General features: G+C 36.1%; 1 protein-coding gene across 1 annotated transcript in view; it reads right to left on the bottom strand.

Moving 5' to 3' along the window:
• Window positions 1–890: 890 nt before the first annotated feature.
• The window catches only part of UTRN (utrophin), a 576,171-nt gene continuing 552,569 nt past the window's right edge, over window positions 891–24,492 (bottom strand). Inside the window, 6 exon segments of the mRNA XM_049789386.1 lie at window positions 891–2,903; window positions 6,360–6,382; window positions 11,572–11,664; window positions 13,237–13,345; window positions 16,976–17,216; window positions 17,579–17,737. Of these exon segments, the coding sequence (XP_049645343.1) occupies window positions 2,895–2,903; window positions 6,360–6,382; window positions 11,572–11,664; window positions 13,237–13,345; window positions 16,976–17,216; window positions 17,579–17,737 (634 nt within the window). The 3' untranslated portion in view covers window positions 891–2,894.

Here is a 24,492-nt window from a genome sequence, read left to right as displayed (position 1 = left end):
AGGTTTATAATGTGATTTTACTGCTATTTTCAATGACTTATCCAATACGGTGTTAGAAACCTACAATTATTGCTCTACAAATGCTTGACGTAAACATTAGTTTTGGGAATGTTTTGAAATAAAAGTTTTTTATTTAATCAAATCATATTTCTAGGGATTTTTCTATTGTGCAGTTTTTAGTTTTAGAACCAACTCAGTACTGATTCCAAAATTAAATTAAACTGACACAGTGCTGTAAATCCAGTGCACAGACAAAAATCACATTTTCAAGAGGATGAAGCTAAACATGGACTTAAAAGATTGCAACCAAGGACCCCAAGGCCAGAGAGAGAGAGAGAGAGAGAGAGAGAGAGAGAGAGAGAGAGAGAGAGAGAGAGAGAGAGAGAGTACAACAGGTAGAGTGCTTGGCTTGCATGCTGCCAATCAGAGTTTGATTCCTGGTGGAAATTAAATGTTGTTGACAGTGCTTCGCCAGGAGTGATCCTTGAGCTCAAAGCCAGAAATAACCCTAAACATTGTGGATCTGTTCCCTCAAAAACAAGACCCCCCAAAACACAAAACCCCAAGTCCCTATGTTAAAAACAAGTTTTCAGTAGGCTTCAAGTATATTTTTAACATCCAGCCTTGTTTTACTGATCAATAAGCATTTACCTGAAAATAAATTCTGTTTATAAACATATATGCATATCTTGAGAAAAGAGAAAAACAACACAGGGAAGGGAGAATTAGTGCTCTAGTTTCTCATGTAATTGTAGAATTAAATGAGAGAAGTCATGAAAAAATGTGTAGATTTATTATGAACCAGGTTCTGTTTATAGTTTATCTTCCTAAGTGTAAGTTCAAGGCACAGAATCAATTGTAGAACATAGTCAAAGAATATCCATGTCATCTTGTGTTAAAATTACTTTTATTCAGGATGAAAAATACAACATGAAGCCAGATTAGATGACAGACCATGATTAGTTCTTTACCACATATTTCAAGAGCACTACATATTTATTTCCCCTTGTTGTTACGGCAATATATTTCTTTTATTTATTATTACTCAGAAGGTTACAATGTAGTGTTTACTGTAGCTTTTCTTTAATAGTAGATAAAGGACATGTCACACACAAATACAGGCAGAAAAAATACAGAACGTTTCAAAGGAAGAACAAGGAAGACACCAAATCTACAACAAAATTCAGGGGAACTTCTTTTCCTTAAGTAGGTGGTTTTCTCCAGAATGATGTGGCCTGGTAAAAGCTCTAGATTTTGCAAACTGCATGGCATAAAGCTATTTCCAACACAATGGATGAAGATGGATCTGAGGTAGAAAGGTGGTCATGGCTTTCTTCTTATATAAAACAATTTTCTTCTTCTCAAAATATCTATGCTGCAAATAGATACCCTTGCCCCCCAACCCACCCAGTCTAGTATATAAGAATAGCAATTCCAAACTTCAAGCCTCCTTCCGGACATATCCGAGCTCAAGAGAACCCAAAGTTAAAACACCCTGATATTTTAGAAGCACTTATGCTTAGTGAATTGAAACATATAATTTCCACTTTTTGGAGACTCTTCTATGTTTGGTAATTACATAACATGTTCCAATGAAATCATTTAATGTTAAATCAGAAGCTAAACTACATACTTAATCAAATGCATTCAAATATACAGGAAGGCGTATTAGCCTTTAAATGCTAATTTCACTCTTCTGTAAAAGAAGTGATGTAGAGTTCTGATAAACATCCTTCCCAAATGTACTGAACAAATGAAGGGTAATAAATCATGTATTCATTCACCCAAAGGGTAAAATGAAACATGCATTAAATTTGTGTCTGTCCTCAAAAGAAAATAATTGGGTTTTAAAAATTATAAAGGGTTTAAATAACATAAGCAATACTGCAATTCTCTTCAAAGAGAACCAAAGGTGATGATGCATTCTGGTATTAAATTAGATAAGGGTGGGCTATTTGTTTAGAGATAAAAATTAAGAGCTGGGAATGAGAAGAGATTGTTCCAATTTGGTTTTTCCTTTTTATATGTGTCAAAATGTAATTATGTTTAAATGGGCACCTTTGGTAAAATATTCATTGATTTATTATTATCATCCTGCTTTAAGTGTCCACAATCATCAATTTCATGGGACATGAAATAAATAAAGTAATTAAGAACCTACTTACATCAAACATGGAAATAAAAAGCAGGAAAAAGAAATCCCAAAAGAAATACCAGTTAGGCCCACAGAATTTTTAATGTGTTTATCCAAGTGTTTTTTAAAAATAAAGTGAGTGAATAATGTCAAATAAAATTAAATAGTATAAACAGTGTAGTCTAATTCATATACACAATATTTAATTGAAATATATGAACTTCATAATTTGGCCAAATCAAAGTAACAAACATAGTCAATCTATTTGGTCATGTGGTTGCTGTATTATAAATAACCAAAACATAATGATGAAAGAGTCAAAGAAATAAAGTTAATGTACAAGGTTAATATGAAGGAATGTAAAAATGTAAAACTCTCTTTTAATCCTTACACATTTTTGTCATGGTTATTAAAAAGATGGTATTGTATTAGAAAGCCCCCACCCACTTTCCCAATGCTGTATACAGTATACAAATCAGTGACAAATGTATTACCATTTCCAAATACCACTCTGTTCATTAATTTACAGTTGCATAGAAAGGGAGGAAGAAAATAATAATAGATGATTACTATATAAACAAAATATCCTTTTTCTCTTTGGATAGTCAGTGTTTTACTCCTTCAGCCAAACACCCAGTCAATGCTCATCAACATGGTTCAAGGAGCCATGAAGCTTCCGGTTAAATGGAACTTGGAATTGGCATTTGTTGAAAAGGGCAATACTGTTAGTCAGGAAATGTTGGTTGGCTGGATGAACACTTCACATTGCCTGTGGAAAGAGAAAATACCAGTCACAACAACATTTTCCTTAAGCATTATAGGTAGCAGAGGCCTGTCAACTCAAGGAAACACAAATGCTTCTCTCAGAACTAGTCAAACTCAATTTTGTTGTATTTACAGGAGACCATTTACTAGCAGATGTCTTTTCTTCTGGAGCATGAGATTTTTATAACTCATAAAGAAGTCAAGTTATGGCTGCAGCTGATGGAGAAACCCAGTTATATTTTCTCTGGTGGAGGCTAGAGCCGAGTCAAGAGGATAGGTTTTTGTCTTCTGAGTGAATCAATCAGTGGCTAGCACCCACTATGTATATGCTCTGCAGAGAGGACACCCTGATAATTTTAACAGGTCTCAGTCCTATGCTGGGATCTACTTACAAGGGTCACAAAGTCAGAGGGTGTCAGTTAAAGACTCAAGGCCCTATAAGCCTCTTATTCTCTTATCCTTTCCATATAGAAGTTTCAGTTCCTCCTAGTTCTCTGCACCTTTCAGAATATTTTCATTTTTCCCTTCCTAAAATACTCAATTTGGAATTTTCTTCCACTAGTATATTGCCTACTCTTTTGTACCCATTTAGTGACCATTGGTTATCAGCTATCTTAAATTTTGGTGATTTAGTATTCTACAAATAAATATCCCTAAATACTGGCCTCTCTGTTCTTTGAGGTACTATCCTCTACTGACTGACTCTAAGGTAGGTGGTTGGGTAGGAAGGGAACCCTTTGGTGTTAAATTTGGGATGTCATTCAAAACCCAATAATTGAATGGTGAGACAAGATCCATGTTCAAGACTCTGGGGATTGTTGCTCACCAGAAATGATCCTGTGATAAAACAGAGACACAATTTTTAGCCCAGGCTAAAAGTCCTCTTTGTTTTGTTTTGTTTTGTTTTTATTTTTTTTTGGGCCACACCCGGTAATGCTCGGGGGTTACTCCTGGCTATGTGCTCAGAAGTTGCTCCTGGCTTGGGGGACCATATGGGACACCGGGGGATCGAACCGCGGTCCGTCCAAGGCTAGCGCAGGCAAGGCAGGCACCTTACCTTTAGCGCCACCGCCCGGCCCCTAAAAGTCCTCTTTGACTGGACCCTACAAGTAATCTTTAGCCCAAGCTGAGTTAGCTTGAAGAAACAAACAAACAAAAAATGTTAGAAAATCCTATAAATCAGCTTCCAAAAGCAGCTTGGAATATTTCATTCTAAGGTCACTTGTATCTGCACATGGGCGTAGAATGCTTAACTTGTATACAGCTATCACTCTCCTCTAGTTCTTATACAAAATGCTGTTACTTTATTCTGTGTTGACATAAAGGCAAAAAAAATCTAAACCCAGGTAGAATTGATTTCTCTTACCATACCTGATCTCTCAGGGAATGTACTAAACTCACAACCATTCCATCTTCCACCCACCTGAGCTACTCACTGAAAGGTCCAATATGGATCATTACTAGTATCTAGAATTCTTTAGCATTCCATTTTCAGTCATCCTATCTTCTAACAACCACTCTACCTTTCCAGCTTACTTGCCCTGAGGAAATTATTTCTTAAGATGATCTATTTCTTTTTTCCTTTTTTTTCTTTTACACTAGAAAATATGTCCATCATCTCTTTCAGGAGATAACACTGTGCTTCTAAACAGAAAGGATGTTCAGGGACTGAAAATACACTAATTACAGTATAAATGCATACATGAGAGGCTTCTGAACATACACATTAGCATAGATTTTCACAAGGGAGTGTAATTTCTGTTCTGAGCCATTCTGATGCCCATGCTGATTCATGAACCAGCCCATTCATGAACTGAAGACAAGCTGTTCATACAGACTGGTCTTTTCAACTCCATGAGTAGGCATCTCAGCTAGGGGCCTTTGCAGAACTGCTAGTCCCCTCTATTTGACATGCCCTCTCCGGTCACTGTCTGGGCATTCTCCCGTAATTTCTCACTCAGAGACCTCAGAGACCCCACCTACACTTCCTCACCCTCTCCTGAAGCCTTGGTTCCCAGTTCTCATGATAACAGATGCAGTCACAAGAAAACTAGTGTTTCTTGGTTCTCTCTTCCTATCAGTAATCACAGCACATCCAATTACACACATCAGACCTCTTTGTCTCCTTTTCAGTTTGCCCAAATCAGACCCCTTTATCTCCTTTCCAGTTTGCCAAGACAAACTGTGTTTCTTTTCAATACTCAAGGTCCTCACAGCAAATAGATGCTAACACAAGGGGCTGGCGAGGTGGCACTAGAGGTAAGGTGTCTGCCTTGCAAGCGCTAGCCAAGGAAGGACCGCGGTTCCATCCCACCGCTTCCCATATGGTTCACTCAAGCCAGGGGCCATTTCTAAGTGCTTACCCAGGAGTAATTCCTGAGCATGAAATGGGTGTGGCCAAAAACAAAAACAAACAAACAAACAAAAAAAGATGCTAACACAATCAGAAGATCCAGAGTTTCAAAAAAATTACTAATAAACAAGTGATCGGGCTGAGCAGTGGCATAGCTGTAGGGCATTTGCCTTGTATGTGGCTACTTAGGATGGACGGAAGTTCAATCCCCAGTGTCCCATATGGTCCCTGAGCCAGGAGTGATTTCTGAGCACATAGCCAGGAATAAGCCGAGTGACACTGGATATGGCCCCCCCCCCAAAAAAAAGTAAAATAGAAAAATAAACAAGTTCATGAAAAGTTTATGAAAAAAAATGTTCTCCAAAAACTTATTGTGATCTTGAGGCACTGATTACCAGGAAGAGAACTTGGCAAATAGAAAATTAAAAGGCCTGAGGCTGCCAACAGTTCTCGGCAGAATATTTAAAATGAATAGGCAAACTCTTCTGACCCTCAAGAAACAAACCAAGCTTTGTACCTTTAAGTCAGTGTGTGGTAACAACAATCTCTAGGTTGGGAGGTTGGGTGGAGGGAGTCCTACCAAGCTGTGCTCAAGGAGCCCAGAGGCCTCTCCCTATAATTCTTGGTCAACTGGGCCAGCAGTTCAGTGCAAGGGTGTGGTGCTGCTTAGACCCTGACATGCTAACTAGGCCACCCTTTGGTGCTCTAAGGGTCGCCAATGCCTCTCCCAGCAATGCTCATCTCCAGTGAAGCTTGGGAGGTTATATGATGCCAGGGTTAGAGGGAGTAGCTTCTCAGGCATTTACTTAACTTCTATTTTATCTCTCCTGACCTAATCAGCTAGCAATCTTAAGTAGATATCTGTGACAAGCTGATTCTATTCAGGTAACATTAGTAGGATATCATTAAAAAGATTTTTGGGGGGATATTTGTAAGAATTGGCTTAGAAGGGAGCTCTCTTTTCAGACTGACAAACTGCTTACCTTACTAATTGATTTTATTTACATGGGGAATAAAGTAGCACTCAAATCTAAAATCAATGGGACTAAATTGTTTATGCCAATGGTGATCAATGATAGTCAAGTCAACCAATTTATTAACTCTTACCTGTGGCCTGCTGGGGAGATTTGCTGCAAGAGAGAAAAATAAGAAAGAAATTGTTAATGTTCTTTTCTGGTTCCCCTTCTAGTCATGCAAATAGTTTGTAATGTTTCATGCCTAGTTGTCAAGTGGATCCTAATAAGAAAGAACAAAATAGCTAGCATTGATTTTTTTTTCTTGGCTATGTTTTTAATAAGGTTGTTTCCTAGTTAATTCTATATCTTATATAATTAAGATACAAACATTCCACCCAAATAGAAAACCACATACTAGATCTCCCAAATAAATAATATAACATACTGTGAATTTTAAGTTAAAATAACAATTCAAACTTTCTTATTTTGGAAATCATGGCATGTATTTGATTTATGTGTGAGTGAGAACAGAATGAGTTCTATATATTTTACTGAACAGAACAAATTCTGACATAAAGGGATTTGGAGAGATGAAGGGACCTGAGTCTAGTTTCTGTTATCCACGGTTTACAAGACCCCCAATGAAGAAGATAGAAATAAATTTGAATTAAGTAAAGGGTCTTATCTTTTGCCATCTTGTATGTCGCCTCATCATTGTGCCCTCCATTGACTAATAAGCAAAGTTCTAATTCTGGTATCTAATTTGTTTTTCTACTAAGATAGCTCCATTCTTTCTTGATTATATAGGACAAAGAAAGTGATTTGATAGACTTTCCAAGGATATAAATGAGCAAATCTTTATAGGATGTTTGCTTTGTCATCTTTCTCCGCATTTCATCTCTCATGTTTTGTACTCAGAAAAAGGAGTGATTTCTGAGCGCATAGCCAGGAGTAACCCCTTGGCATCACCCGGGTGTGGCCCAAAAGGCAAAAAAGCAAAAAAAAAAAAAATCAGTCAATCATTGTTGACTGTTTTGTAGGTTTTGAATTTGTTGTTATTGTTGTCTTTTCAAGGACAAATGCTGGAGAGGGTGGGCAGAATGAAGGAAGCAAATCACCAGGGCCTCACAAATATAAGGCAAATGTTCTATCATTTGATTGACATCCTGAGTCATAATTTAGGATTCTGATGAATATCTCTCAAGTTTAGTAAACACAGGCAGTTTATAGTGAAATAAAAATGTGCCCTGCTATATTAGAAGTAATTTAAGCAGCATTTTCTATTTAAAGTCAGCAAATTTATTCAGCTTACTACAAATATGCTGAATATTTGGATGAGATAAAGGAATAAAACCAACAAAGGAGAGTTATAACAGTCAGTAGAAATTTTAGTATGTGTGTTGTTTAATAGGCACAATTAAAGTCACTTCATTAATGCCTGCCAGAAATATATGGAAATGCCTGTCTCTTTGCTCTGAAACGCAATATAAATAATTAAAAGAAGAGCTAAAAGACTGTAAATCCAGAATACCATTGGGACCAACTAGGATATTAGTTCAAGACAGAGGAATTTTAAAGTGTTATGTGCAACAATATACAAGACACTGTGGGAAAAGTGTCATGTGTTAGAAGACAATTCATGCAATTAGTTAATGAATACAGTTTCATTTTAGTCCTGAGATTGCCAAGAGTAAAAATTCATGTCTGACCATGCTAATTTTTAATTCAGAAAGGATCAAAAGCTAAGGTTAACATGCAGATCCATTCATTGTATTCTGGTGACAAAAATATTTAAGTTCTCATTAGTTATAGAGGCTCAAGAGATTTTTTTTCTCAACATTGGGGGACTGCCAGTGGGATTTACATAAAGAAATTCTTTAAAGGTGGCCAGAAAGCTTTGGAAAGGTAGAGTTTTATTAAAATAGCTGTAACAGAGCAACTTAAATGGGACAATATAGGAAATGATTCCTACAGAACCTTTTGAGCACAATCTGGAGAAACTTCAATAATCAAACTTCCTCAATCAAAAAATATAATCATTTACTAACTTTTTTCATTCTAAAAAAAGTACAAAATCTATAGGTATGCTATTCTACATGATTTTTTTAAAGACTGAATAAATGTAGAAGAATTTTGAAAATATGAGTCAATATTTCAACTAAGATTTAAGTAAGCCTCTCTTTTTATGGAGTAACATCTCCATCTTAGATGTTTTTATATCATTTTTACAAAAGATAGAACATAAATAGCAAAAAGAGAAGTCCAAATCTAAGCATACAGGAAACATTTGATAATGAAATCTAAATTCTGAAGGATTGCAAAATACATAGTCATTACTTCTCTCATGGATGTACTTGCGCTCTTCAAATTAACAGACAATCAGTAACACCTATCCACTGAAAACTACACACACTATAGTATCTGTGCATAAACATGTATGTAGAGCCAACATCGATTTCAGATCTTGGGACTCCATAACCCAACCGCACAAATCAGAAAGGTAGGGAAAGAGGACACCACCGCAATAATGAGTTTTAACCTGCGACGTGGGTCCCAAATAAGATATATATCTACTAAAAATCAATGCTTCTTATTAATGGCTAAAAAATTGTGATCAATCAGAATTATGTATCTGCCCTTAGAGAATATCATAAGAGGTGATATATATAGGTTCTTAATACATATTTTGCTCTATGATTATTTCTACATAAAAATTATATTCTCTTCTGAAATTCTATATGGACCAGACTTTTACAGTTCTGACAATAAAAATAGTGTGAATATTTAAGTAACTGCTTTAGCAATTAAAATATTATGATGAAATCTCTTATTGATATGTCAATATCAAATTTTTGTTTTGTTTTGTTTTTTTGGGCCATACCCGATGACTCTCAAGGGTTGGTTATTCCTGGCTATGCGCTCAGAAATCACTCCTGGCTTGGGGGAGCATGTGGGACAGCAGGGGATTGAACTGCAGTCCGTGCTAGGCTAGCATAGGCAAGGCAGCTTTATAGCTTTCACCACTGCTCCAGTCCCAGAAATATCAAAATTATACATACTCTATCCACCAGAAATCATAGTTTTAAACACATTTTCACTTTAATTCTCGCTACCAACTTCTAAATTGAAAATATTCATCATGATACTAAAATCTACAAGATAACCATTTAATTATATGTTTAATCATATACTAGCAAATGGGTTTTAACTGAACCTCTTTGAGCATTTCTGAGGCTCTAGAGTAAAAAGAAGTTAGAAACTAGAGAGATAGCAGAGCACATAGGGAATGAACCTTGTACCAGTCAATAGGGGTTTAATTTCTAGCTTCCCATGTAGGTCCCATTCCTACTCCCCAGCTTACCAGGGTGAATCCATGAATACAGCTAAAAATAATCCCTGAGCACAGATGGGTACAGTACCAAAAAACATCTGAAATAAAAGTCAGAGCTCATGCACATAAATAAATAAGGACACATGTGTCCTTTTGGGGAGTATGAATATAAACATGCAATAGATCTGATTCAGCAAATTGAGAAGCAAAATTATAAGCAATAGCCCCAAAATAACACTTCAGAATATAAATACGTATTTTGGAAGCCATATCAAATAGTATGAAAATTCAGATTTAAAAATTTTAATTGTTATATTTCAATTCTTGATAATGGTGGCATTCTGTAAACCGTAGACCAGGACAAACTGAAGGATACTTTAAACATGAAAGCAGTGTATATTATTAACTTATATTCCTTACAGTGTCTTTTGCTTCACTTAGATTATTTTTTAAATCGAGTAAGGAAAACAATGAGAAAGGAAAACTCGGCCTTTAGGGGCCAGAATGATAGTACGTTGGATAGGGCATTTGTCTTGCACACAGCCAATCCAGGTTTAATCCCTGGCATCCCATATGGTTCCCCAAGCCTGCCAGGGCTGATTTCTAAGTTCAGAGCCAGGAATAACCTTTGAGCACAGCTGGATGTGGTTCCCAAAACCAATAATAACAATGATAATAATAATAAATTATATATATTACTTATAGTATAAATAATATATATTGCATATACCACATATAATGCATATCAAATTAGATTTATTTTATCATTTCAATATTACATAGATATTACAGAAATATTTATTATAAAGAAATTAAAATTTGACTAGTAAAACACAATCGCATTGCAACATAAGTAGTATGTATGAATAAATAAAAGGAATTCAGTTTAAAATGAAGAAGGGATTTTGTTTAGAGCTCAGCAGAAATTACAAATTGTGGAAAGATACTAAAGGCAAAATGCAGGAGAAAATCAATAAACAAGAATCATGGTGTGTGTGTGTGTGTGTGTGTGTGTGTGTGTGTGTGTGTGTGTGTGTGTGTGTATTTTCTGGTTCCTGTGTGTTCAGGAGAAAATAATCAATAAACAAGAATCATGGTGTGTGTGTGTGTGTGTGTGTGTGTGTGTATTTTCTGGTTCCTGTGTGTTCAGGAGAAAATAATCAATAAACAAGAATCATGGTGTGTGTGTGTGTGTGTGTGTGTGTATTTTCTGGTTCCTGTGTGTTCAGGAGAAAATAATCAATAAACAAGAATCATGGTGTGTGTGTGTGTGTGTATTTTCTGGTTCCTGTGTGTTCAGGAGAAAATAATCAATAAACAAGAATCATGGTGTGTGTGTGTGTGTGTGTGTGTGTGTGTGTGTATTTTCTGGTTCCTGTGTGTTCAGGAGAAAATAATCAATAAACAAGAATCATGGTGTGTGTGTATGTGTGTGTGTGTGTGTGTGTGTGTGTGTGTGTGTGTGTGTGTATTTTCTGGTTCCTGTGTGTTCACCTGGAACATTCACAGAATCATATTCTGTGATGCTTTAAATTGTTTTAACCTTGTTCTGTGATCATTTCAGTTGAGAAAAGAAACCAAAAGTGAGAAAAGAAGGGAAGCAAAAAATATGAAGGGAATTCCTTCCCTTACCTTTATCTGCTAATGTGAGAGAATGAAATGTAAAGAAAAGAGGCTGTACCCCATTAGAACAAATGATTTCCAGGCCTGTCTAGACACTTCAGAGCTCCTTTTTTGAAATGACAAAAGTGTCTGGTTGTGGCGTGCATGGAAGAGGTAAAATTCTTTTTACAAATAGACTTAGCTGATCTGTTTTCATGTTATCACTGATAAGAACTTTAGAGCAGGCCTGTATGAGACTGTCCTCCTGATCTAAGGCCTCCAGGTCTCCTTGTGGAAACGTTTGATGATTTTCAAATAATTTTCAATCCAGCTTCAATACTAGTCATTGTGTGCTTGCAAAGACATAAAGGGCCTCACCAAGGCGAGGAGAGATGGAGGAAAGCACAGAGTAGGAGTGATCACTACTTACGGCAGCAAGATGGGAAGGTACTGTTGATCTGCTCCATCACCTCTGTAAGGTCCGTGCTGGTGTCCTGTGGGGGGACCAGCAGGTCCTCGGCTGCTGTCACCACCAATAAAAAAACAACAGATTCTAAAATTAATTAGTTTTCACAAAATACCAAATTTAAGAGAAAATATTGGTGTCATAGTAAATTACAACACAGAAGGCTATTCCTTGAAAGTTGGGGGGGAAATGCCAAAACTATTTTAAGCAGAAATTCATTAGCAATATAACTTTACTCAAAATGTTCTAGATCAGTGGTCCTCAAACTCTGGCCCCCGGGCCACATACTGTATTTGTATCTGTTTTGTTTCTTCATTGTAAAATAAGATATATGCAGTGTGCATAAGAATTCGTTTATAAGTTTTGTTTTTACTATAGTCAGACCCTTCAATGGTCTGAGGGACAGTGAACTGGCCCCCTGTTTAAAAAGTTTGAGGACCCCTGTTCTAGATGCTTCAATTGACAGAATTCATATGTCAGGAAAAAATTACATGAGTGAAATAGAATGTAGCTATTTATTTTAATGTAGAAGTTGGTAGTTCATCTTTCACATGACAAATATTTTTTTGGGGTTCTAGAAAATATCTTACCCATGTATTTTTCTTTCCTATCTCACTTTCTGGGGATTTCAGCATATACTTTCTACTTGAACATTTTTGGTTTTCTAATTCATAGACAAGTTTTTTTTATTGATATCAAATAAAAACAATATTGACATTTTGGGTTTTGTTTTTTAGTGTGTTAAAGAATAAAATAAATTTGGTTGAAAGATAGGATGTGTCCTTATGATTTTGAATTTAAATTTCATTGACAGCAAAATATAATGCTTGCTACCTGGTTAACAGAGTCCTTCTTGGGAACAATAAAGGTCCCCTTATGCATAATGGCTAGCTGGTGGCCCTTGAACCCAAGTGGGAGTGAGAGTGGCACTTCCTGCTGTAACAAGGTACAAGCCTGGTAACTCTGGTATTTACCTGCTGTAAACTCTGGGAGAAAGAAAGCCAATGAATCTAAGAGCACCTTTTTGTTATGGCTGTTGTTGTTTTGTTTTTTGGGGGGCCACACCCAGTGACACTCAAGGTTTACTCCTGGCTATGTACTCAGAAATCGCTCCTGTCTTGGGGGATTGAACCTCAGTCAGTCCTAGGCTAGCACGGGCATGCACCTTACCGCTTGCACCACTGCTCCAGCCCCTAAGAGCTCCATATTTTATATAATATTACTCAGCATTATTCTTATATACATACACACAAAATTCAAGACAGGAACTTTACTGAATCAAAAAAAAACCCACAAAAATTCAGTGATCTCTAGGGCAAATAAAAAAGCATAATTCTGCCTATCTTTAACAAAAATTCAATTTACTACTACTACTACTACTACTACTACTACTACTACTACTACTACTACTACTACTACTACTACTACATGTTTTATAAGCCAGTCTATTGTAGCTTATGATTTGAAAACATTTGCCTTTTATTAAAGGCTTTGTAACTCAGTCAAGACTTAAGAAAAATGTCAAATTCCTCAGTGCCCTATAGCACATGTATATAAAGATGTTATTTTCAAATAAAAAGCAAACAAATGGCAAAGCTGCATGGGCAGGGCTAAGGGGGAGACACGAACCTGTAGAGTGGAACTGTGGACCCGACTCCTGGTCAAGTGAATAGCTCAGTGAAGACTGTTGGGGTGAAGCCCAGGGGGAGACGCCATTGATTCGAGAATCAGATTCAGGCTGGAATCAGTCAGACATGAGAACTAAGTGAGGGTTCAAATAACAAAGAGAATTTTTTTTCCTTCCCCTGCCCCCTTTGCCAGTCATTCACTCATGCTGTGTTCTTTGCAACTGTTATTTTCAAATACAGGTTAGCTTCAGTTGTGTGAGTTCCTCTTCCTTGATTCACTTGAGACCCATGTGGTCTTCCCATTCAGACTGCCACAGTGAAGGACTCATTTGGTTATATTATATTGAATTATTATATATGCATCAAGGTATGTTTCATCCTTGATAAGCTTTTCATTTATTTGCTCTATTCTTTTTATGTGAACCAAATGAATATTTTAGAAACATGCTTCACTCATCTTAATAAATTCTAACACTGCTCCTCATAAAGGGAATCCATCCCTTTTCAAAACTAGATCGCCGATAGGTGTGGTATTGGGATTATGCCTCTGAGATCCCATTATTCATTTTGTAAATGAACAATTTAAAAGATATTGTTCCATAAATAGAAAAATAAAACCAGTATGTATTATTTATTTATTTATTTATTTTAAATAATATCTTTATTAAAAAACCATTATTACACACATTATTGTAGTTGGGTTTCAGTTTTAGAAAGAACACCCCCCTCTTCACCAGTGCAACATTCCCATCACCAGTGCCCCCATCTTTTTCCTTTGCCACCCCCTTCCTGTATTTGAGGTAGGCTTTCTACTTCTCTCACTCATTAACATTGTCATGATACTAGATAGTGTAGTTATTTCTCTAACTACTCACCAATCTTTGTGGTGAACTTTACATCATGAGCCGGTTCTTCCAGCTCTCATCTCTATCCTCTCTGGGCATTATAACAATAATGTATTTTATTCTTTTTAAAACCCATTGATGAATGAGAATATTAAAGCAAATACTGGAGAGCAGTTCAGCCTGTTTTGAATTCAGATAATTGGTTTTACACTATCACTAAGATGTTTTCATTCATATGCCCCCAATCTCTCCTATACAAGGAGGGGCAAGGTGAAGCATTGCAAGAGAACAAGATAATCAACAAGTTATTGAAATGAAGATTTTTGTCTACTGAACTGAGCTGACTTTGGGGGTGAGTTTGGAAGGGTCCTTGGGACACGGGTAAATTGAAATGAAGCAGGTGAAGGATCTGGTGTTGGAATTCATGAAAAGTATGATTAATAATATTGAAAATAATGGTAGCTCAGTAAAAATGATTAAAAAGTCATTTCTTTCTGAGATAACTATGTAAACATCTATAATATGAATTTATTTTGGGGGAAGTTTGGGGCATTGAACAGCAGTATGTAATGCTCAGGGGTTACTCCTGGCTCTGTGTTCAGGAAGTAGTCCTGCTGGAAACCAAGGCACTATATGTGGTGCTGGGATCAAACTAGAGTCAGCTGTATACAAAGTGAATGCCTTATCTCCTATTCTCTTGGTCTGGTATGGGGTCTTGGGTTCTTTATACACTGGTGGTGGTAATGTGTGTCCAAGCCAGAGGAGTGTGTGTGTGTGTGTGTGTGTGTGTGTGTGTGTGTGTGTGTGTGTGTTAGGGAATGACCAACAGGTATAAAATACTTTGACATGGAAATCAATTCACTGACAGGATCTGGTCAGATGACCAAGTGTGATACTGGGAGAGGGAATTCAGAATTTCGTTGTTTTTTTCTTTACTTCATTTCATAATAAATCTATATTAGTTGAAAAAAAACTATATTTAGTTGAAAAAAAACTTTGCCAGTTTTTTCCCTCTCAGAGTTAAATCTTCAATCTACTTTAGGCAGTTATACTAAATCATTAAGAAGAGAGAAGATCTCTACAGTCTGGGATACACAGAGCCATTTCAGATATCAGTTATGTCTGCAAGCATTACAGTGCAATTCTGAAGGCACATGAGTCATTAAGCACCTCTGTCTAATCAGAGAGGCAGAGAGGATACAGAAGCAGAGGAATTCTGAGTGCAGCTTGCTTCAGCACTGATTCTATCCATGCATTAGATTGTTAGCACTAACATGTCATTACCTAAAGAAAATAATTCAAAGGAAAATTCATCCCTTATGGGCACCTTCTAGAAACTTCATATTGACAACACAAAGTTAAAGTTTTATAGTATATGGGGCTTACAATGAGGAAAAACTGAACACAGTGATGGGCTTTGAAAGACAGACTTTGGGTCACTCTGGAGAAATTACTATTTTTCTAATGATGCCTAATTTGGAGGCTCTGAGGTTTCTGCAGCATTACACAAATTCTGAAAAGTTGTCAGACAGGCAGAAATATGTATAATCAAACTAAAAGGGGGAATCTATGGCCTGTTCTGTTGGTAAGTGCAGACATTATGCTGCTTTGCAACATTATAGCAAGTTCAAAGACATGAGGAATAATTGTAAAAAGATGAGTTACTTCAATTTTAGAAAATCATCAGGGAAAGAGTTGCTTCTGCCTTTGATTCAATAAGTTTTTTCTGGCAAAGGAAAGGGTCTTCTGTTCACTGTCTAGGGCTGCCATAGGCCAATAAAAAACACAAAAGAGGCTGTAAAATTGATGCTGAGAATTCTTCCAGAGAGACAAATCCCAAGCCTATTTGTTGGAATTCTACACAACATACAACTGCAAATGTGAAGGTTTCTTTATTACTTTATTTGTGAGAAATGACTCCTATTTGATTGTTAAATGGAATACAAATTTAATTTGGAACAGTGTGCTATATGCTTTTATGTATGACACTCTCTTAGATATCTTCCTGTTCTGTTATCCATTGTAACCAAGTTGCAGGCATTAGAAATACAGAACTTCTCTGAAACTTCTTTTATCACAAAGTAGAGTACTTTTCAAAATGGCAGGTGATTGCACATTAAAGGGTTATAAACTGGATCTGGTAGGTTCTAATAAAGTAAGAAAGAAAGAAGAAAATCAAGGCAGGAAGGGAGAAGGTCTGGAACAAAACAAGGAAGAAAGGAATAAAAGGAATGAAGGAAAAAATGAAAGATAACACTTTTTAAGTGTTACTTTGTACTGCATAGTAAAACACTCATCATGGAGTGAACTGTATTCGTATTTTTCAGGAAAGTTATTTTTCTTTTTGGTTTTTAATTTCTTGTCTACATCCAGTAGTACTTAGGGGTAACTATTGGCTCTGTCCTCAGGAATCATTCCTCAGAGACCATATGGGTGCTGGGATAGAATCCAGGTTGATCACCATGCCAGGCAAGCATCCCACCCATTGTAATACTGCTCGGGCCCCTATTGGGAAAGGTTGTAAGCCACTGCCATAAAATAGGACCTGGTGCTAGAAAAATAATAATAACATATTAAATCCCATCTATTCCTAATTTCTTGAAAATAAATTATTGGAAGACAGAATGTTAGCATGAAGAGTTCAGGTCACTACTTGTACCTTAATCTCCACTGAAGATTATTGTTTTCCATGTATAATATATGTAGATATATGTTAGAGGATATTTCCCTTTAACTCTTAAGAGCCATGATGGATTTTAATGTTAAAGGAGAATGAGATCAACTATGGAGAGGAGACACTGAAAATGAGTCTCTCTACAGATGCTAGGACTAAACCCTGGAAGATGAGGTTAGTAGACATGGCCTGGAAAAGGGCAACACTTCTGGGTTCCCCACCTGCTCCAGCAGCTGTCGAAGTCGGTGGAGCTGAGACTCCAGCTGCTTGTTATGATCTTCTAAAATCTGCATCCTCGCTTCCAGCCGACCCTTGTGCTGCCTAAGGAGCTTTGCCTCTGCTATAAGTTCGGAATCCTCAGATGTGTGGTGCGGGGAGACGATGGAGTCTGGAGGCGAACCAACAGGAAGTCCCTTCCTCAGGTGCTGCTCTTTGAGCTGCTCATATTCCACCTGCAGATTTCTAAGAACAGGAAGAAAAACCTGGATTATTTCCCTCAACATGGTCTTCTCTCCCTGCCAAGCTGTCCCTTAGGTCTAAATGTAGCTCTTGCTGGTTTGCTTTTAGGTAATCTATGTAAATTAACAGTAAAATAAGCAAGCATGAATGAGACACTGGCTGTAAGCACATGCTTGACTAGAATTCCTGAATGCCCCCATCCCCTAGCTAGGCATTAGAGTGTCTTCTATAACTCTGACTTCATAACTCATTTGATAGAGTCTGGAAAGCCAATGAGTAGAAGCCAGGTTGAAGTTCTCATTAAAGGGTTGGTCACTAGAAGACTACACCAGAGTAACAGATTTTCTCTCCCAGGTCAACCACACCTTTGCTCTTCCTCCAAATCTGCAATGATTCGCTCCAGTTCTCCACGTTCTTCCCTTTCTACTGACTTCAGGATCTGTGCAGGGCTCTGGGGCTGGCTCACTGGAGACTCGCCTCCTAGAGTCTGGCAGTATTGTTGGATAAGAGCATGCTCATCTTCCCTAGGGAAAGAAGACACAACAGAAGGTGAAATCTGAAAGTTGATGTCTCTGGCTGTCAAGAAAGTAGAAGCAATGGTCATCAGAATGCAGCTGGGCGAGTTTCAAACTTGCATTAAAGATTCAAGTTCCTAAGATCTTCCATTAAAACTCTGGGAAATATCAGGTAACAGCATATATTACTGTGTATACTGTATACTACACATTCCATGTTTTGCCATAGTCTTACATGCACATATCAAAAATATTCCACTTAGAGAATACAGGCTATATCTAAACCCAGAACATTTTCATTTGGCTTCATTTAGCATCATTGGTAGGTTATCTGAAATATGGTACCACAAGCAAAATGATACATAAACTTTGGGAGCAGTGTTCCCAGACTCAACACATAAAAGGTCTGGTGGGATATTTTTCAAACCTTTTTTTCTATGCAACTTATAAGTAATACCTGATATCAGAGAAGATCACTGATTCTTGGACATCATTTGTCAATCTAACTTTGTGTTACTCATTTCACTCTAACAAAATGAGAGCTGAAATTGTAACAGAGTAATGATATCTTACAGATATACATAAGCACTGAGACCAAAGTAATAAGGTTAAAAAAGAAAAATATGAGAAAAATTTTGCAAAACCACTAACACATAGGTTCAAATGAACCATCTGTTGATTTCGTTGGCTTCTTTGTCAAATAGTCTTGTCTTTTTTTAACCTTATTTTCCCTCTCTGACTATAAATATAAACACATATAAGAATTTCACAAGGGAATCTATGTATATATAAGCATCCATCATTTAAAAGTGAAGATCAATATAAAATTAAATTAAAAAACTAAGATCAATGATTCCACGCCTTGATATTCATCTTAAGATCACAGCATCATTCTTTCAGAAAGACACATTATAGACCTATGTTCATTGCACTACTTTTTATAATAACTATGATCTAGGAGCTACACAAATGCCTAATAATAAGAGCTGGATAAACAAATTGCTGTAAGTATACAGAATAAAGTACTATTTTTTCAAAAGTATTTAAACTATTTTTTGTTTTAAAAATATGGGGATTGGGGCCGGCGAGGTGACGCTAGAGGTAAGGTGTCTGCCTTGCAAGCGCTAGCCAAGGAGGACCGTGGTTCGATCCCCCCGGCGTCCCATATTTTCTCCCCAAGCCACGGGCAATTTCTGAGTGCTTAGCCAGGAATAACCCCTGAGCATCAAATGGGTGTGGCCCCCCCCCAAAAAAGATTAAAAAAATATGGGGACTAACAAAAGTAAAACAAATAGACATATAAATGGTGTTAAAATCAGAACCAGGATGTACTTTCTTGTTAATATTTACAAGGATTACTTTCTTTGGGGGCAGTAAATGGAATTTAAAATTGTTATTATTATCATCATGCTTTTGTTAAGGCATCTAAAAAAGGAATAAAGGCAATCTTTAGAAGCATAAGAATGAAAAACTCTTTTCTATATAAAATCATTCTCATTTTAAATGCTTTAGTAGATTTTTTGTTAGGCCATAGGTTAAATATAAAAGCAGACACATCCAGTTTTTAATTATGTATACAGAAAATCAAGAATAAACTCTTTAACTGCAGATATTCATGAACTACATGATTAAGGTCATTAAACATAATAAAGTTAAAATAGAAAACACTGCTATGATATAGGTCTGCACCAATGAAATACCAATATGTGGCATATAATTATGCTATATTTAAGAGACAAAATAAATTTCATCTAGATTAAAAAAGCAGTACATATCAGAAGACAAAAGAGGTGTGAGTCATTTGGTAAACTTTTGTAAGTAGGCAATGCATAAGAAAAATATCCTAAGAAATAACTTAAGAAAAATATCCTTCCTTAAATGGATTCTCCTGGTCCAAGCTCCAGAGCCAGAAACCATGCCAGTTTCCCAATATGAGCTGCTGTATGAGAACAGTGTTATTTGGAGCTCAAATGACAGATTTTTTGAGACTTCCTGATGGTAATGACTTAAAGAATTGTCCTTGAGTTCCTGCTATGAAGCTTTCCAAGATTATCCTTAGGTCCTGCCTGTTTGAGATATGGTTGTTCAATTCCTTTCTCAAAAATACTTAGAATACTTAAAACTCATAACATATAAAGAATTACAATTTCAGGATTAAAGGGAGTCAATAAAGTGAAAGAAGTTGTAAGACTGATTTAAGTCTAGATCGGTAAGAAACAACCCAGGATGTAATGAGGAATGGTTACGTAAGAGTTCACTGAACAAGAAAGCTAGGGGAAACAGAAAATTTGTTCCATAGACCAATGAGTGGGAAACAGAAAAGTTCCCATGGTCGGAGAAGACCAATGATCAATGGTCAAAAGAGTGTTGAATAATTTACAACAAATTTGTTGAATTTTTGAATTTGCTAAATAGATTTTTTTTAATTTATTGAATTTGAATCTTTGAGTATGTTGAATAAATTTTTGAATTTGTTGAATAATTTACAAACAAATGTAAAATTTTAATTGAATAATTATCAGAGTGTTGAATAATTTACTCTAGTTCAAAATTCATCCTCAAATATGTCTTGTCTATAACTGAGATTACCCCTAACGAAACACAGAAGTTGAGTTACAGTAGTTTCTATTACATCTAGATTTGAGGCTGGGTACTGGCAAGGATTGGGCAGGATTAAGATTGGTTTAGGCATGAGCTCTATGAGGTCCAGATGAACACAATGTAAATGATTTGGGCCTATCCTCATTCTATCTTCTCAAAAGCAATCCCTAATAGTCTTTCTGTTCCATTCTATGAAATCTGAGATGAAACAGTGAGACCCTGCAAGCCCCTTAACCTTCCAGGGTGTCCATGTTTTCAACCATAAAATGTTGGGAATAAAAGCAAGAGAATCATTTCATGGGGTCCCAAAGAGAATTAAAGAAGCAGAGCTGAGAATGGTGATTAGAATTATGCTTTTACTCTAAGTTGGCTCAGTCAAGGAGACAGTGGCTTATTTTGCTTCATCATCTTTATTTCAAGAGAAGTTTCCCCATATTTTTCACTGCTACATTCAACTAAATTAAATTAAAAAAAATAAATGTCACTATCCAAAGGGTTCTAGGGATGAACTGGAGAATTCGAGAACAAAATACAAAAATAATTTAGAAACTTGTTAGTGTAAATCATTTTTTGCATAAGACATATTGTATTACTTTTTAATCTTTTCCAACAATATTAGTAAAAACTGTCAGTAATGACTGTTGGATACTTTCAAGGCAGATTTGAGGGAAAATCAGAAAAGGCAAAGGGATTGTGAGCTCAACTCTGCATTTAGAAAAAACTGATAAGGTTAGATGGTACTGGAAGCTATTATCTGTTTTCTCTTGAGATGGTACCATTGATTCTACCAATATTAGGAAACTTCCAAGGAGAAGTTAAAGTGATAAAATATGGGTCATTAATTTCTGCTATTACATTCAAATCCTTTAATATATATAAACTTTGATTCAAAGAGAAATTAAGGAAGAAAGAACACGTTCTTAAGAGAAGTAAATATTTTACAGTCCAAGATGCTAAATTATTTAATGAGACACAGCAGGGAAATCAAAGAAAGAATAGGGTTCAGTTCCTCTATCTTCTCTCACAAATTCTAAGTAGCACCATTAGCCCAAAGGAGGAAATGGTCATTCTCATAGTAAGTTTCTATCCACTGGAGATAAAGATATCTACTGTAGTTGTATATTTATTCAACTTGTCAAGTTAACTTACTGAAGTGGAAGCAATTTGGTAATGTATCTACATTTAACTTTATATATATTTAAAAAATATATAGGGATCAGAGTAGGGAATTAAAGTCCTTGTTAGAATTCTCACAGGGAAGGCTATAACTCTACTTGTTCATGGAATCTGAGCCCAGTATAGGAGGTAATTCAAACTATAAGAAAAAAAAAACTCCTAGAATTGGACTTATCAAAAATGATTTATTAGCATACCTCCTAAGAAAAAATACATCCAGAAACTAGTAACTGGAAAAGATTTTCTTGAATAGTTTATGCATTACACTATTGAATTAACCTCACATATAGGGGCGAATTTGTTTCCTGGTCTTTCCCGGCATCTAGAGGCCACTTGAAATCCTCCAGTTTAAAAAACAACAGCTGAACATCTATCTGTAAATCTGCATTTCTGACACCAGTGCCTTTCTACCATTGTATTTCTTCTCAAAAAAGACTATTATGAATAGACTCAATTCATCAAGATTATCCAGAAATCCCCCATCCCAAGGTTCTCTGAATCATACCTGCGAAGAAGTTCCTTTTGCCAAGTAAAGTAACAAAGGCACAAGTTACAAGGATTAGAAGGTGCTCTTTTGGGGGGAGGAGTTATTGCTGTCTATGGCAAATGGCCTTGAAAGGGGAAGAAAACAGCCTCTTGGACAGAACCTTACCTTGCTAAAGAAACGTTCAATGTTTAAGCATGGAGAATATCTGATTTCTTATATCTCTAAAAACAACAAACAAAAACCCCACAAAAGCCAACCCAGAGGACTGTTAACTGAAAGGTGCCAGCCTCTTATTTTCTCTAAAACCTGTCAGCCCCACTCCCTCTTGTGCAAAAAAATTGGTAGGTCACAACAGAGGAGAGCTATTAGCTCTCCTTAACTCAGATTGCACTAAAAATTACCATGACAATTATTCTTAAAGTAGTACTATTAAAGTAGAAATGGGAGAGAAGCCTATTCCAGGCAAAGGAGTTGAGCTTTGCGGAAAAGATTACTCACCCTTTGCCTCAACTGTTCTTTCCTCAATCTATTGCCTGAAGGCCACATATTGTATTTTTTCCCATTTTGTTTCTTCACTTCAAAATAAGATATATGCAGTGTGCATAGGAATTTGTTCATAGTTTTTTGTTTTTACTATAGTCCGGCCCTCCAACAGTCTGAGGGACTGTGAACTGGCCCCATGTTTAAAAAGCTTGAGGACCACTCAACTTTTTCACATACTATGGAGTGAAAGCCATGCCAAGGACCATGGGACTGTCTTCTCTCCAGCTAGTCTTGCCTATGCAGACATAATGCTGTTTCCTCCTTTCAAGAGATCCCTTTGGTGTTTTAATACAAGACTGGAGCACTCATAAATTCTTTTACTGTTCACTCCAATATTTGTTTCTACCCTAGCATCCTCCTTACGGTCTTTCCCTGTGAGATCACTTATTCATCTCCTCTACTGGTAAATGACTAACAATAGGTTCTGCAGAATGAGAAATAAAATAACTAGAAGCTCTTAATTTGCAGCATTGGGCATTTGTATGGTTTAAATACTTTCATCATGGCCAATTTCAAACTAATAGTTTTTCTGAACAGTCAGAGGCAGACCACCAATTGTAATTGTAATAAATTATTCCAACCAATTTAAAGAACTTAGAAATTTAAATAAATAGAAAAGGAAATGAACTAATTAGGGCATGATAAATTTTAAATATTACTTAAAATTTTTTAATCTAAATGCTTTAATTATTTGCCCATAGTAACAAATCAGTAACAAATTAGTAACAAATCAAAATTTAATAATTGCAGGGCCAGCGAGGTGGCACTAGAGGTAAGATGTCTTTCTTGCAAGCGCTAGTCAAGGAAGGACCGTGGTTCTATCCCCCGCTGTCCCATATGGTCCCCCCAAGCCAGGGGCAATTTCTGAGCGCTTAGTCAGGAGTAACCCCTGAGCATCAAACAGGTGTGGCCTGAAAAACCAAATAAATAAATAAATAAATAAATAATTTAATAATTGCTTTTACTATTAATTCCAAAAATAGCCATTGGGTGGTAGACATATAATACACTATTGAAGTGTACCAGTTTCTAGTCATCAACTTGGTTATTTTTTTCCTCAGACTTTAGTACTAAAGTAATAGTGAGTAGGATTTATTAGCATTCCCAACTCCCCCCAGTAGTATTTAATCTAATTTGAAAATAGGATGTACTGAATTTGAATATTACTCTTTTACAGGCATAAAAAATATGTTTTAAAGAATTCATATTCTGATTACTGAATCTGATTATTTAATCAGAACACTGATTGTTGTCAATTTGTGAAAAGCATGTTGATATAGAAAATAGTAAAGCCATCTGAATATTTTATATGAAATATATGATGGTAAATTAGGAGCTAGAGAAATTGTGCAACAGATAGAGCACATGCTTTGCATGTGGCTGACCTGAGTTTTATCCTTGGTACCTCACATGGTGCCCAGAACACTGCCAGGAGTGATTCCTGAGTGCAGAGCCAGGAGTAACCCTTGTGTCTTACAGGATGTGGCCCCGAAACAAACCAAACTGAAGAATTAAATATTAAATAAAACTAAAAATATGCTATTATCTTGATTTGGAATTTTTCCATTCTCATAGTATAAATGAAAATTGTAGCAATAGCATGTACTGTATATAATAATTTTAAATTCATAAACCATTATGAAGTACTGACATACTAATCGTTAAAATTTTAAGTTTTATTTGTAAGTTCAATGATGGCAAAACACATTTAATGATAGAAAAATAGCAATTTAGAAACAAATTTTCATTGAAATGGGGACAATCTACCTGTAGAGAAGCTTTTTGAACTTGGTATTTTCCATGGTTTTTAGTATAAGACAATTAGGAACTGTATATACTGTTACTTTTCTGCCTACTATACAACTTGCCACCAGGTATACACCACAGCAAATCTTCAATAATTCAAGTAAAGTTAGTATTGAAATCCTAGATGTCATTCAGATTTAAATCACTAATT

This window comes from Suncus etruscus, chromosome 15 (assembly GCF_024139225.1).
Source record: "Suncus etruscus isolate mSunEtr1 chromosome 15, mSunEtr1.pri.cur, whole genome shotgun sequence".
NCBI lineage: Eukaryota > Metazoa > Chordata > Mammalia > Eulipotyphla > Soricidae > Suncus > Suncus etruscus.
The sequence above is the reverse complement of the archived record's forward strand: the minus strand, read 5'-3'. Positions and strand labels throughout refer to the sequence as shown.